At 41.6% G+C, this 16,098-nt stretch overlaps 1 protein-coding gene and 1 long non-coding RNA gene across 5 annotated transcripts in view; one reads left to right on the forward strand and one right to left on the reverse strand.

Moving 5' to 3' along the window:
- Positions 1-1,292: 1,292 nt before the first annotated feature.
- LOC142296114 (uncharacterized) lies at positions 1,293-11,206 on the reverse strand. 2 transcript variants are annotated; one of them, XR_012751584.1, is made up of 3 exons: positions 9,429-11,206; positions 6,294-6,470; positions 1,293-3,282 (listed from the first exon to the last, which is right to left on the reverse strand). It is a non-coding gene; the product is annotated as an uncharacterized LOC142296114 (long non-coding RNA). The 2 variants fall into 2 exon arrangements; XR_012751585.1 differs by lacking the exon at positions 9,429-11,206 and adding an exon at positions 8,969-9,404.
- The window catches only part of BCL11A (BCL11 transcription factor A), a 179,194-nt gene continuing 171,681 nt past the window's right edge, over positions 8,586-16,098 (forward strand). Inside the window, exons 1-2 of one of the 3 annotated variants that reach the window (XM_075339364.1) lie at positions 8,586-9,399; positions 15,487-15,816. In XM_075339364.1, the coding sequence (XP_075195479.1) occupies positions 9,345-9,399; positions 15,487-15,816 (385 nt within the window). In that variant the 5' untranslated portion in view covers positions 8,586-9,344. The remainder of the gene's footprint in view (positions 9,400-15,486; positions 15,817-16,098) is intronic. The other 2 variants (XM_075339365.1, XM_075339366.1) reach the window with 2 other exon arrangements.

A 16,098-nucleotide genomic window follows, 5' to 3' on the forward strand; every position in this document is an offset into this window, starting at 1 on the left:
GATAGAAAGGGAGAACAGCTGTGTGAGCGGACACTTCTTACCTCATCACCCTTGCTATCTTCAGCAGTAGACCAGATAGACAGGGAGGACAGCAGTGTGAGCGGCCAATTTTTACCTCATCACCCCTGCTATCTTCAGCAGTAGACCAGATAGACAGGGAGGACAGCAGTGTGAGCGGACACTTCTTACCTCAGCACCCCTAATATCTTCAGCAGTAGACCAGATAGACAGGGAGGACAGCAGTGTGAGCAGACACTTCTTACCTCAGCACCCCTGCTATCTTCAGCAGTAGACCAGATAGACAGGGAGGACAGCAGTGTGAGCTGACACTTCTTACCTCAGCACCCTTGCTATCTTCAGCAGTAGACCAGATAGACAGGGAGGACAGCAGTGTGAGCGGACACTTCTTACCTCATCACCCCTGCTATCTTCAGCAGTAGACCAGATAGACAGGGAGGACAGCAGTGTGAGCGGACACTTCTTACCTCAGCGCACCTGCTATCTTCACCAGTAGACCAGATAGACAGGGAGGACAGCAGTGTGAGCGGACACTTCTTACCTCATCACCCCTGCTATCTTCAGCAGTAGACCAGATAGACAGGGAGGACAGCAGTGTGAGCGGACACTTCTTACCTCAGCACCCTTGCTATCTTCAGCAGTAGACCAGATAGACAGGGAGGACAGCAGTGTGAGCGGACACTTCTTACCTCATCACCCCTGCTATCTTCAGCAGTAGACCAGATAGACAGGGAGGACAGCAGTGTGAGCGGACACTTCTTACTTCAGCGCACCTGCTATCTTCACCAGTAGACCAGATAGACAGGGAGGACAGCAGTGTGAGCGGACACTTCGTACCTCAGCATCCCTGGTATCTTCATTATTTGACCAGATAGACAGGGAGGACAGCAGTGTGAGCGGACACTTCTTACTTCAGCACACCTGCTATCTTTAGCAGTAGACCAGATGGACAGGGAGGACAGCAGTGTGAGTGGCCACTTCTTACCTCAGCATCCCTGGTATCTTCATTATTTGACCAGATAGACAGGGAGGACAGCAGTGTGAGCGGACACTTCTTACTTCAGCACACCTGCTATCTTCAGCAGTAGACCAGATAGACAGGGAGGACAGCAGTGTGAGCGGACACGTCTTACTTCAGCGCACCTGCTATCTTCAGCAGTAGACCAGATAGACAGGGAGGACAGCAGTGTGAGCGGACACTTCTTACCTCAGCGCACCTGCTATCTTCACCAGTAGACCAGATAGACAGGGAGGACAGCAGTGTGAGCGGACACTTCTTACCTCAGCGCACCTGCTATCTTCACCAGTAGACCAGATAGACAGGGAGGACAGCAGTGTGAGCGGACACTTCTTACCTCAGCGCACCTGCTATCTTCACCAGTAGACCAGATAGACAGGGAGGACAGCAGTGTGAGCGGACACTTCTTACCTCAGCATCCCTGGTATCTTCATTATTTGACCAGATAGACAGGGAGGACAGCAGTGTGAGTAGCCACTTCTTACCTCAACACCCCTGATATCTCCAGTAATATTCCAGAATATCCACTGTGGCTACATCTTCTTACACTTAATGAAGGGTGGCACTCCTTGCTGCACACGCTCACAGGCAATTGGCCTACTAACATTGCCAAAAGGGTTTCTACAGGTGCAACAATTCCACAACCATTTTAAATCTATAGTGATTACCCACCTTAACTAGGGTGTTTAAGAATTTATTTATAATAACATTCACTTTAGTATTTTTGGATTTTTTTCGGGATAACCCTTTTAAAGCTCTCCAATTTCTGACTATACAATATTATCATGACAAGCTAGCAAAAAATCCTTAATAGGCTGCAATCCACATCACAACCCTTGGGTGACCACAGACTATATAGACACATGTAGCATCTCCATTTCCCGACAGTGAATAACAAAATCATACTTTTTTCAATACTGGTCATTTCATGCAGCTCATTTTGGGATATGCAGAGCTAAGAAATTTTAAGAAGGAAATATCTGTATCTCACAATTATACCTACTTTATCAGACAGGGTGGCCTTGAAATATCTACTCTTTGATCATTGCTTTATTACCAATGTCTCCACATCTGAGGACCTCTGAGAAGCACTTTTATAGGTTGCACCTTTATGTCCACGTCAGACATTATAACTAGTGATGATCGAATTCGACTTCGCGAATAATCGCCAAATAGGTCGCCACTATTCGACTATTCGCTAATATTCGATGCGCAATATAAGTCTATGGGAAACCCGAATAACAACTATTCGAGCTTCCCATAGACTTATATTGCACAGCGAATATTCGCATAGTGGTGACCTATTCGTCAGATATTCGCGAAGGCGAATATTCTGGTATTCGATCATCCCTAATTATAACCTTTTAAATAGACCTTGCCAATTTTGTAGGTTCCACCCGCATTCACGAGAGAGACCACAGGACACATAAAATGGCTTTTTCCGTAATATACAGGTGATCTTTCCTGTTGCAAAAGGCTACAATAAAACCATAGATTTGATAGGACTGTACCCGGTATGAGTACAGAACTGTAATTTCACTTCCTATGTAATTCATATAATTACATTTTTCCCACCAAAAAGGACATTTATCTCAAACTGTTCCTTCAAGATGGATTGACTCTTAAGTTAATAATGAAAGGTGTTGGCCTAGAAAGCCATTTGAGAAGATATTGTTGTGATCTTGTCATTACCATTGAGATAAACTATTAACCCCTTTTCCTCCAGATTACATGATACCGCTCTCGAGCAGGTGATGCAGCTACATCAAGCTCAACTCAAGAAACTGTTTGCTGACCACGTTCACGTCCCGAGCCCTGGAGCTAAAAGCACTTTACACCATAAAATAAAAGCACTGTCTTTTTTTCTAAAAGGTTACGTCTGGAGGCCACGCAGCTCATACTTCATACAGAAAACTACTGAAAGAGCTATGAAATCCTCTATGATTTACACTCTCTCGGTGCATTAGGATATAGATCTAGTAGACTCCACACCAGTGAGTCTCTAACTGTGCCAATCTATGTGCATTCTTTTAGAGAACAGTTAGAAAACTTGCCACTAGAAGATAAAGCTTAACATGAAGGCTTGAAGAATGGAGCCGGTACATAATACAGGAAGAAAGCGAGTACAAGACAACACGAGTATTGGGCTGCAGACTGATAACGCCTTCATGCCACCTCAGGACCAGCGAATAAAGCCTCATCCACCGTGATTAGAAGACAGATAGAAAATCCCTGCAGGCATTTCACTGCAAAACACAATAAAACTGACTCGTAAGGAAATATTTTAACATTCCCTTTATTTATTGCAGACCGAAGAGGAAAATGAAAACATGCATAATATAAGACTTGTGCAAACAAAACATTGCAAGGAAAATTCTCAAGGAAAGTTCTGAAAATAAGGACATCAAATTCCGAAGAACCAGAAAATGTCCTAATGCTTAAAGATTAGGGGTGATCGAATACTTCAAATATTCGGCTTTGCGAATATTTTCCGAATAGGGCGCCGCTATTCGACTATTCGCGAATATTCGATGTGCAATGTAAGTCTATGAGAAACCCGAATAACAACTATTCGGAACTATTCGGGCTTCCCATAGACTTACATTGTGCATCGAATATTCGCATAACAGCGACCTAGTCAGAAAATACTCACGAAGCGGAATATTTGAGGTATTCGATCATTCCTATTAAAGATCATAAAAATATATCTTAAGGGGACTCTAATTTGAAATAGATTCTTAATTAGTAGCTGGCTGTGTGGATTGTAAGCTCTTGGACTTAATACACTGATAATATATTGCTGACCATGAAGTCCCTTGGCGGACAGAGTAGTCTAGTGAGTGAACTCGAACTGTGGTCGGGAAGTCACCTTTTCGGTCTAACAGCGGCATAATAATAAATAAATCTACTGTAACTAAGTGCTCTAGAATTTATTGTGAATTTTCTTTAAGGAAATCAATATAACAATGCAATTTATTGATTGAAAATAACCACTGAAGGGTTCTCCATAACCTCCCTGTGCATTTTTAAACTTATATAATGAATTGTTTTCCATTCTAGTGTGGTCCGATCATTAGAACAATGCGTACATTTCCTTTCGGTGCCATCTATCAATATATTTCTGCATCATACCCGATCCTGTACGCATATATTATTTGACTAAATGCTTTTTAACGTTCACTTTTCTATGGATGTGTTCATTTGAATCCAGACGGCGAGTCCTAGGATGTTTGCGGAATATTCTTTTGGTAATGGCAAAAACTGAAACACATTTTTAAATGGATTTTTTTCAGACATTGAAAGTTTCAAGAGCGATTTTGCTGTTATGTGTTATATACTACAAATACAGGATAAGACCCAAAGTCAATGCAGGAGTAAGATTTACAGGCAGAGGGGGAAGTGTAAAAAATATAATATTCATTCTTTCTTTCCTTTTTCCATGTCTTTTAATATACACTCACGTAAAATGTCACATTAGCGATTGCTATATATCTATCTACCTATATATCTATCATCAGCCTATTTATCCCTTATTCTATCTATCTATCTATCTATCTCTATCCCTTCTATCTATCCCTTATTCTATCTATCTATCTATCTATCTATCTATCCCTTCTATCTATCTATCTATCTATCCCTTATTCTATCTATCTATCTATCTATCTATCTATCTATCTATCTATCTATCTATCTATCCCTTATTCTATGTATCTATCTATCTATCTATCTATCTATCTATCCCTCTATCTATCTATCTATCTATCTATTTATCTATCTATCTATCTATCTATCTATCTTTCTAGCCCTTATTCTATTTATCTATCTATCTATCTATCTATCTATCCCTTATTCTATCTATCTATCTATTTATCTATCTATCTATCTATCTTTCTAGCCCTTATTCTATCTATCTATCCCTCTATCTATCTATCTATTTATCTATCTATCTATCTATCTATCTATCTATCTATCTAGCCCTTATTCTATCTATCTATCTATCTATCTATCTATCCCTTATTCTATCTATCTATCTATTTATCTATCTATCTATCTATCTATCTATCTTTCTAGCCCTTCTATCTATCTATCTATCTATCTATTTATCTATCTATCTATCTATCTTTCTAGCCCTTATTCTATCTATCTATCTATCTATCTATCTATCTATCTATCTATCTATCTATCTATCCCTTCTATCTATCTATCTATCTATCCCTTATTCTATCTATCTACTTATCTATCTATCTATCCCTTATTCTATCTACCTCTTATTCTATCTATCTATCCCTTGTTCTATCTATGTATCTATATCTATGCCTTATTCTATCTATCTATCTATCTATCTATCTATCCCTTCTATCTATCTATCTATCTATCTATCTATCCCTTATTCTATCTATCTACTTATCTATCTATCTATCTATCTATCTATCTATCCCTTATTCTATCTACCTCTTATTCTATCTATCCCTTGTTCTATCTATGTATCTATATCTATGCCTTATTCTATCTATCTATCTATCTATCTATCTATCTATCTATCTCTCTATCTATCTATCTATCCCTTATTCTATCTATCTATCTATCTATCTATCTATCTATCTATGGCTTATTCTATCTATCTATCTATCTATCTATCTATGGCTTATTCTATCTGTCTATCTATCTATCTATCCCTTATTCTATCTGTCTATCTATCTATCTATCCCTTATTCTATCTGTCTATCTATCTTAGCAAATACAAATGTATTCTATTTGTCGTGATACATTTCTACACTTTCTTGGACTAAGGCCCTTTCAATGTCCATTTCTGGTCTGGTATACGTATACAGGTAAATTCTTAAAGTGGTAGTCTGTACATAAGGAACCCCCAAGACTGAGGCTATGTTACTTTGATATAAAGTGGAGTTGCACAGTTATGAATAAACATCATCTGGTTTCTGCATATCTCTTTCTAATGCGTACCATGCAGAAATATCAAGCACTTAACACGGTAACTTAACCCATTCAGTGTTCCCAAATGTTGACACATCATCAGATAAACTTAACAAGCCATATATAATATGTATCAAAGAGACATTTGACATATGCACAGTGTAATACATCAAGCCATACCTCCCCATCCGCTCCTCCCTCCCTGAATGTAAACACCTCTCCACCAATGCATGCACTAATGCAAGCGACAGTAAATAACGCGCAGCCAGACATGATGCATTCCGCATTCCTTGCCATATGCATTTTATTTTATCATACACACCTTGGGTTGGAATTTTGTCGTCCGTCGTCCGTGGGAAAGCCGAATACTTCAGTGAATGACATAGCTGGGGGTCTCCAACATTGTAACTGCAGGATCTTATCATTTCCATAAAGTAAAACCCCTCATATAAGAAGGAGCAGATGTTGATGTAGAAGAATTTCTGAGCTGAATTCAGTGCTGCAGGGAAATTCAGACAATTCATTCACTGAAGAACCATCTCCATCCCACCCTTTGGATCTGCTAATTTGTGACTTGAAGGATTTCTCAACCTGGCTGAGAAATTTCGGTGTTGGCAAGTAGTTTATTGTTTGAGAATAAACTTGAGATCCTAGGGGGTGCTACTGCTGAAACTGCATCGCCTCTAATAGACAGGGATATCTGCCAGCAGCAACTTGTATGTAGGATTCAGGCAGTGTCTTATTTCCAACAGCTTTTCTGCACATTCCTTAATAAGCTTCTTCAAAGCCGTCTGTGCCCCCCAGACAAAGTCCTGTCAGCAGAAACACAACTCCGCTTTATTTTACATTACTTTCTTTATCCTAGCTCTCTACCCTATGCAATTCAGGGGCGCAGATTGTGTCACTCCAGAACAAGGCAAACACTTTACTACCCGTCTATACAATCTGTCCCCTATATTATGCTGCGATACAATTAGTATTATAGAAGTATTAGATCCCATTTCCAGAATTTACTACCTGCCCTTAAACATATTTATTTATTGAACACTTTTGTTTATAAAACAAGTGACTCCTTTGTATCTGCTCTTCTCATCTTGCTTGTGTGGCTCTGCCCTGTGGCCCCTTATCAGCGCAGACTATACACAGCTGTGGCTGATGCTATATCTCTGTGCTGGACAAGGTGTATATAGTGATAAGTCGCCTGTTAGTGGTTTTCGCTGGTCAAGGAAGCAGAAGGTCTGAGCTCTTGTTCCTCTTTTTTTTAACCACTTCTGTTTGTTTGACCAATCAATGCTTTTACCAGTCACCTTAAACCAGCTGAACTCTGCCCTCTCTCCTTGTGGCCTTCCAGCTATAGAATCCTATGTCCTCTCTGCCTCATTGTCTGCACATACCTATCTCTCCCTCCTTGTCACCTCCTCCTCCTCCTCCGACTTAACCCATTACGCACGGATACATGCAACGCACACTGACCATTGTGTACTTGACCTATTTAACACTAGAACTACTGGACTCGTGACAGCTATATAGAAATACATGGTGCAAAGTAGTCAAAATGACTACCTCAGTAGTTTTAGTGTTAAATGACCCTCTCGGTGTAGAGTAAAAGATGCGTAAAGACTGAATGTACACACATATATATGTATATATATATATATATATATATATATAAATATATATACACACAATATAGTTTATACTTGTCCTTGTCACCTCCTCCTCCTCTGACTTAACCCATTACGCACTGATACATGCAACGCACACTGACCATTGTGTACTTGACCTATTTAAATGACCCTCTCGGAGTAGAGTAAAAGATACGTAAAGACTGAATGTACACATATATATATATATATATATACAATATAGTATATACTTGTCCTTGTCACCTCCTCCACCTCCTCCTTTGACTTAACCCATTGCGCACTGATATATGCAACCCACACTGACCATTGTGTACTTGACCTATTTAAATGACCCTCTCAGTGTAGGGTAAAAGATGCGTAAAGACCGGTTGCACGTATATGTATATATATATATATATATATATATATATATATATATATATATAAAAAACAATTGCAGACGAGCACTTAAAAATAACTTGGGTGCAAAATCCTTCACAACAGCATCCTACCGTCCCCTCAATATTTCCAAAAAATCAGAAGGCAGCACTCCACTTCTCTTTCAAATAAAATCTTCTGTAATGGCCCATATCACAGGACGTTTCGGTCAAAGGCCGACCTTGTTGGTAACATACTTTTTGGAAATATATATATATATATATATATATATGGAAATGCATTACCCAAAGAGGGGGTGAAAATCAGGTGAAAGAATATATACTATATTGGGGGTGTATATATATATATATATACACACACACAATATAGTATATATACAGATATATTCTTTCACCTGATTTTCGCCCCCTCTTTGGGTAATTTCCACCCCTCACACCTCTCCTTACATAGTAGTTTTTCTCTAACCCAACTGTTTTAACCCCTCCCTCCTCTCTAACTTCTATTTCCCCGTCCCCTACACATCTGTAAAACTTTAGCGCGTTTGCTTCCGTAGACAGCACCCAGTTACGGTCTGTCCTTCACGCTTCGCGCGTGTCGTGGACCTCAGCGCCCTTTACAAAGCCATCGTCCTCTAGCATGTGCCCTATTTCCCTGCAGACCCCCTTGTGTGAGCACTGACTGCTTTGGGGTCTCTGTGTCCATAGTGTGTTTATGTGACAGAGGCTGTGATCCCTTCTCTGTGCTATCTCCTCAGCAGGATCAGATTCCAGCTCTACACTGTGCTTGTACATTTTTTTTCCTTCAATAAGCAGCAGCTTGTGTCTAGCCCCTTCTCTCCTCGCCCCCCAGCTCCCCCCTTGTACTGTGAGTGCCCTCATTCCCACCCCCTCTCCTTCTGATCACTGTCCATTGGCTTGCCCGGGTCTGGTTTTCCTGTCCAGCCCCTTATGAGTGTCCATTGGTGTTGCCTTACCTCCTCCTCTTCTCTCCCCTGGCCCTGCCCATGTTTTGTATGTCTCTGTCCATCCAGCTCCTGACGTTCAAGTTTGCAGGGACGTCACGTCCGCACTTGAACTTGCAGCTCAGGGGGGCTTTTGCCATTTTTTTCATTTCTCTCCTTCTCTATCTCTCTCTTCTTTTTTTTTTCACCCCCTCCAAAAAGAAAAAAAAAAAAAAAAAGGCATGACGGCTGTCCCACAATTCATCTTCCCTGCACCATCTTTGTATTATTTCTAATTTATTTTGGATGTCAAAGGCATTTGATGAAGATATTTTCTCTGGAGTCTCCTTCTTTCTAACCCTGCTCTCCCGATGTGATCCGAGCTCTCACAAGCCACCCACCAACCAACATGTCTCGCCGCAAGCAAGGCAAGCCCCAGCACTTAAGCAAACGGGAATACTCACGTAAGTACCGTGCTTAATCCGTGCCTTACCTGCACAGGCGGATGGGGGTGGGAAGTCACTGCATCCGTGTGAGAAGCCCTTTCACTTTCTTTTAGTTTTCTCGTGTCTTGGAAATGAAATACTTTTCTCCTCTGTTGAGAGAGCACAGGGTTATGCTGATAAGGAAGCATCTGAGGCTGCACACTGGACTCTTCATAGAGAGCATGCAACTCAATAAATAGCCCCAAGTGGACAGTGCTCCTAGAAAGCAGCCGCCGTGTGGGGTTCAGGGTTACCCTGAAACGGGTTTGTAAGCTGCAACCTTAAAGGTGTGAGGGTTTGCAAGAGATCACTGCTTTGTGGCCAGCTGCAGGCTGCCAGTGCTGCTCTGTCCGGCTGTAAGAGCTGCTGGGGGAAGCACAGAGAGATGACCAAGGGAGGAGAGCAGCCACAAGAAGAGCCGGCCAGGGGCAGCAAGCAGAGGGAGAGATGGTCAGGGGGGAGCAAAAGCACAGGGGGAGCCGGCCAGGGGACAGCAAGCAGAGGGAGAGCTGGTCAGGGGGGAGAGAAAGCACAGGGGGAGCCGGCCAGGGGACAGCAAGCAGAGGGAGAGATGGTCAGGGGGGAGCAAAAGCACAGGGGGAGCCGGCCAGGGGACAGCAAGCAGAGGGAGAGCTGGTCAGGGGGGAGAGAAAGCACAGGGGGAGACGGCCAGGGGACAGCGAGCAGAGGGAGAGCTGGTCAGGGGGGGAGAGAAAGCACAGGGGGAGACGGCCAGGGGACAGCGAGCAGAGGGAGAGCTGGTCGGGGGGGGATGAAAGCACAGGGGTAGCCAGGCAGGGGACAGTGAGCAAAGAGAGAGCTGGCCAGGGGACAGCAAACAGAGGGAGAGCTGGTCAGGGGGGAGAGAAAGCACAGGGGGAGCCGGCCAGGGGACAGCGAGCAGAGGGAGAGCCGGCCAGGGGACAGCGAGCAGAGGGAGAACTGGTCAGGGTGGAGAGAAAGCACAGAGGGAGCCAGCCAGGGGACAGCGAGCAAAGAGAGAGCTGGCCAGGGGGCAGCAAGCAGAGGGAGAGCTGGTCAGGGGGGAGAGAAAGCACAGGGGGAGCCGGCCAGGGGACAGCGAGCAGAGGGAGAGCTCGTCAGGGGGGGAGAGAAAGCACAGAGGGAGCCAGCCAGGGGACAGCGAGCAAAGAGCTGGTCAGGGGGCAGCAAGCAGAGGAAGAGCCGGCCAGGGGGGAGCAAGCACAAGGAGAGCTAGCCAGAGGGGAGCAAGCACAAGGAGAGCCAGTCGGGGGGATCAAGCACTAGGAGACCTGGCCAGAGGGGAGCAAGCACAAGGAGAGTTGGTCAAGGGGGATCAAGCACAGAGACAGCCGATCAGAGGGGAGCAAGCACAAGGAGAGCCGGCCAGGGGGGAAGAAAGCACAGGGGAGCCAGTCAGGGGGACCAAGCACAAGGAGAGCTGGTCAGGGCAGAAGGAAGGACAGGGGAGCTGGTCAGGGGGAGCAGGAACAGGGAGATCTGGCCAGGGAAGGGCAAGCAAAGGGAGAGCCGGCCAGGGCAAAGAGCAAGACGACCAGGGAAGGGTGAGCACAAGTAGATCTGGCCAGGGAAGGGCGAGCACAGAGAGATCTGGCCAGGGAAGGGCGAGCACAGAGAGATCTGGCCAGGGAAGGGCGAGCACAGAGAGATCCAGCCAGGACAGCTCGAGTTTAGATGCCAGTGCTCTTTCAAAGAATTCCTCTTCCAAAAACTCTTCTTTGAAAACTTTGCCTCGATAGCAGCTGGCAGACGAAATCCCTTCCTTTCCCCCCTCTCTCTCTCCTCTCTCTCTGTTTCTGTCTCTCTCTTTTACTATTTTTTGGAAGATTTTCAAAAAAAAAAAAAAAAAAAGTGGAAGTGGATTTTGATTGGGAAAAATCTCGTGTCTGAATGTTTACAAGCACCGCGTGTGCAGAATCTCCTGCCAACAACGGAGACAGGAAAAGCAAAATAATCTCCAGAAAAAAAAAAGTAAGCAGAAAAAAAAATGATCTGAAGAGGCAGATCCTCTGTGGAAAGAATCCCATTGACAGCCCTGCTGTAACCTATACAAGATACAAAAAAATAATAATACAGGATGGGGGGCATTTAGTATGGAATTGTTCTCCTTTCTTTTTTTTTTCGGAGTGATTCTCAGGGATCTTGAGAACAATGAGTGAATGGTATGCAGCTTGTTGTGATCATGCATTGTAGAATGACCACGCATTGTCAGATCTGTGCCAGCCCATCTACATGTATGTATTCTTAATGGCGTCCACAGTCTTATTGTACAGTCCTCGAGTGCCTGGTGGCAGCTAATCTGTACGTCTATGTTACCTTTACCCATCCGTATCCTTGATATAGTCACCATTCATGTTTTACTTATTCCCAACTTTGATCAATCCTTTACCAATTTCCCAGATATTGATTAGTGTACGATTTGCCCCGGTTTGTATCCCGCCACATTTCCTTGATATATTTTACTCTGGGTGTTCCCTCATTTACAGCGGGAATGTGACGGAGTTACAATGTATCAGATTTCAACGCATGACCCTATAGTATCCTATTCCCCATGGGTTTATTTCCCATGTATCTTGTCAATTATCATACCTATAAACTTCCATTCGATGGGTTATTATTGATCGGTGTGTGTTATTTTGCCTCTTGTTGTCTGCATTAATGTTTATTTCTGGTATTTCTGACCCCCGCTTCCCCCCCCTTTCTTTCCTTTGCCAAGGGAGCTCCGGGGGACTTGATCGACAACATGAGGTTTTACTTAAGACATATTGTGTGATATCAGACCTGACCGCTAGGGAGCAGAGAAAGATCAGGAAACGCGTGCAAACTTGAACCTGACCGGTTCAACATATATTCCTACATTTTCATAATTTGTTTTTCTTCATGGTGGGGGTGAATGAGAAGCACATTTTATTCTCCTTCTCATTTCTTTGTCCATATCTACAATTTATGGTGCTTTATTTAAATGAGGCGATGCAGGCTTTGGATTAAACTACCTTGAAAAACGGTGTCCTCAGCTGCTTTCACACTCGCAGACATCACTATTCATGCTGCTGAGGCACATATATACATATATTAATCTATAGTGGGAGTGTTTTATTTTTTACGAATGATATCGTATAAAATCACGTACAAATAAAACGTCAAATCGAAACGTCTTGGCGAAATTGTTGCCCCATTTACAAAATTTTTGTGTAAAAATTTCTATAAATATCATAAATATTTTTTTTTATTATTCATCGCTCTTCCATAATTTTTTTTAAATTTTCGTGTACATAGATAAGTTTAAGTTTGCTTGTGGCATGTCGAGTGCGGCGTATTCTTTTTTTTTTTTTAAAGTTTACATTGTTCTGTTCTTTATTAAGTACGATGAAGGGAGGCAAGAAGTCTTGTGTAAGAGGGGGAGGGGAGGGAAACAGGTTTTTCCTAAAACAGAGAGGTTCCTTGTTGACTGTCTGACATGTTTGCCTTTCATCCACGTGTTTGGACAGAGAGAGGAAGAGGGAGGGATAGAGTCCTCTGTTCAAGCTCCCATTGTGCCTTTATTATTTGCAAAGTTCACATCAAAAACGTTGGTCGTCCGGCCCAAGATCTTTATTATTTTTACTAAAGCCAAACTCGGGGTAACATTTAATACTGTTCTCATTTACTCAACACTCTATGGTCACGAGAAACAATGAGAGAACGCAAGAACGTGCGCCCGAATCAAAAAGAAAGTCTAAAGATCACAAGTAGTTTTTGAAAGTCTTGTTTACAAATAAAAAGAAATTCAAATTCAAAAAACGTATCTACCTACCTATCTCTCTCTATGTATATGTATGTACGTGCGTGTGTGTGTGTTTGTGTATATATATAAAGTTTTAGTGTGTGTGTTTTTGAGTATATATATAAAGTGTTAGTGTGTGTTTTTGTGTATATATATATAAAGTATTAGTGTGTTTGTGTATATATATAAAGTGTTAGTGTGTGTGTGTGTGTGTATATATATAAAGTGTTAGTGTGTGTGTGTGTGTATATATAAAGTGTTAGTGTGTGTGTTTGTGTATATATATATATATAAAAAAGTGTTAGTGTGTGTGTGTGTTTGTGTATATATATATAAAGTGTTATTGTGTGTGTGTGTCTGTGTATATATATATGTATATATATATATATATATATTTATATATATATATATACTGTATATATCTCAAATCATAATATAGGTATACGTCATGAAATGCACTTAAAACAATATAAGCTTTGTATATAAATAGCAGCTCGTCCTATACAAAATATACACGACTGAGCTGTTCCAGCTGCCTCCAATTTTACTAATAATGTCGAATAATGGAATTATTCCCCCCGGTGTTATATGTATACATCATGAGCTAACTATACGCACGCTGAATGTACTTTATTTATCAGGATGTATTCCCAGCTAATTAGAAATAATTTACATGGAGAGCATCGGAAATGTTAAGGTTATGGATTTTATATCTGTACATCTGATCATCTTGTTATTTTCAAGAACTTTGCCTCCTATAAAATTAATTAGGTGAAAAGTGGAGGGGTAATCAGCTACCTCTGAATAAGCACTTCATTTCCTGGTTTTGATTGTAAATCAGGCTGGTGACTGCACTCAGTAGACTTTGCCTATTTTGTGCAAATATCTTTTAACTATGTCTGAGCCGGCACCATTCATGGTGGACGGATCCAGTGTGATTAGTTTTTGGCTGGAACCATTCTTGAATTTGAATTTCGAATTAAAAAAAAAAAAAAAAAAAATTAATAAAAAAAATATATATATAATTTTATTTAGTTTCCTGGTTAGTTGATTATTTTTCGCTTTTAATCATTTATACTACTTGTATATCATGTGGTATCATGATACTGAAAATTAACGTCATGACTTGCCCATATTGACCCCATAACATTGGGCTTCCATCACTTCTCGAAAGTCAGACTTTGTCCTACTTGAAGCTCAGGTAACAGTGAGGTGTTATATTATTTTATACAGCTCAACTGGGAGCTACTCCAGATCTCCCCCTTTAATATTCGCTCTACGTGGGGCGGCTGAAATAAATTTAACCTGAGTTCAGTAGATTTTTGCACTTTACCAGGATCTATTCCAATAGTTCTAAGACCAAATTAAAATCTATTTTTTGATTCTCTGTGGCTTTAAGTTCATTAAAATGTGAAATTGGCAGCCTGCTTAAGAAGGTCAGACTGATTAACTATTTGATAGTTGTATTGGGCACCATGATATTTTCAAAAAATGGGTTTTCTTTGTGCTCTAATTGACATTGTAATGTCACCACTGTCTTTGTGTGACGAATCAAAGAACGTGGTACTTTGTGTGTATTTTTTTTTCCAGCTTGATGGAACGTCCATAGATCTGGCGTCAAATTTTTCTAGCTTAAAATGCTTTCTAGGAACAATACCATTGTGATGCTGCCTGTATGGTTTATTAGAAGCTTCATTTTACTATTCTAAAAAAAAATGACTTGTATCTCCATGTAGAAAATCTGTCAGATTTGACAGCCGGTTGAATAGGTGTTTTCAGGTTTATGAAATAGACTTCTATCGGTGGTTATGAAACGTGGCATTCACTTGACCACACTGACTTCTACATGATGGTGCGACATGAATGTAAACGTGTGAGGAGTGGATCGTACGCACCTTCTTATACACATCACAAAATAATCACATGCATTTTTTTATGTGCAGAATTAATTCCTCCAAAGTATATCGACGTAGTTATATATTCTCGTATACAAATACAGTATTTCCTATCCTGCTTCTCGGCACCGTGGGGTTAAATAATTTTCCAAGCAGCATCTACATATTCATTCAAAATGTCTTTGCTGTCTATAGTGACATACAACAGCAACTATGTTATCAAGGTCTCGGGAAATCCTCCCGGTATTCTTCATAATGGTTCTTCCATTGTACCTCTTTCTTGACACTATGGGGTTCCAAGATACATGGGTACAGTATGTATGGGGTATACACCTTGCCTATCTCTTGCCTGCTTCTCCTTTCCCTTCTCGAGAGCTGATGTTTTCTTTGTTTTCTACACTGCAGCCGAACCTGTCGAAGCCATTTTAACAGACGATGAACCAGACAACAGCACATTGGGAACTGGAGAAGGGGACCATGACCTTCTTACCTGTGGCCAGTGTCAGATGAACTTCCCATTGGGGGACATTCTTATTTTTATTGAGCACAAACGGAAACAATGCAATGGCAGCCTTTGCTTAGAGAAGGCTGTGGATAAGCCGCCCTCACCTACGCCAAGCGAGCTGAAGAAGGCGTCCAATCCTGTGGAGGTTGGCATCCAGGTCACGCCGGAGGATGACGACTGTTTGTCAACGTCATCTAGAGGGATTTGTCCTAAACAGGAAAATGTAACAGGTAAATCTAACGAGAGGAAGTAACTAAATACTCCCCTCACCCTATACTCCAGCCATATCACCTCACCTACAAGGGTAGAGTTGACCTCGCACAATTTCTTTGTTAAGATCTCCAAAATCAATGAACACATATTTGATGGAAGCATGATACCATATTCAGGTATTATTCCTCTAGGCGCAGATTTTGTTTCTTATAAGACTCACTGAACAATTAGGTGATACTTGTATAAGTCTCCTACAACGTCTCTTCTAGAACACAGGGCCAGAATTGACCGAATAGTGC

Source organism: Anomaloglossus baeobatrachus, chromosome 3 (assembly GCF_048569485.1).
Source record: "Anomaloglossus baeobatrachus isolate aAnoBae1 chromosome 3, aAnoBae1.hap1, whole genome shotgun sequence".
Taxonomy (NCBI): domain Eukaryota; kingdom Metazoa; phylum Chordata; class Amphibia; order Anura; family Aromobatidae; genus Anomaloglossus; species Anomaloglossus baeobatrachus.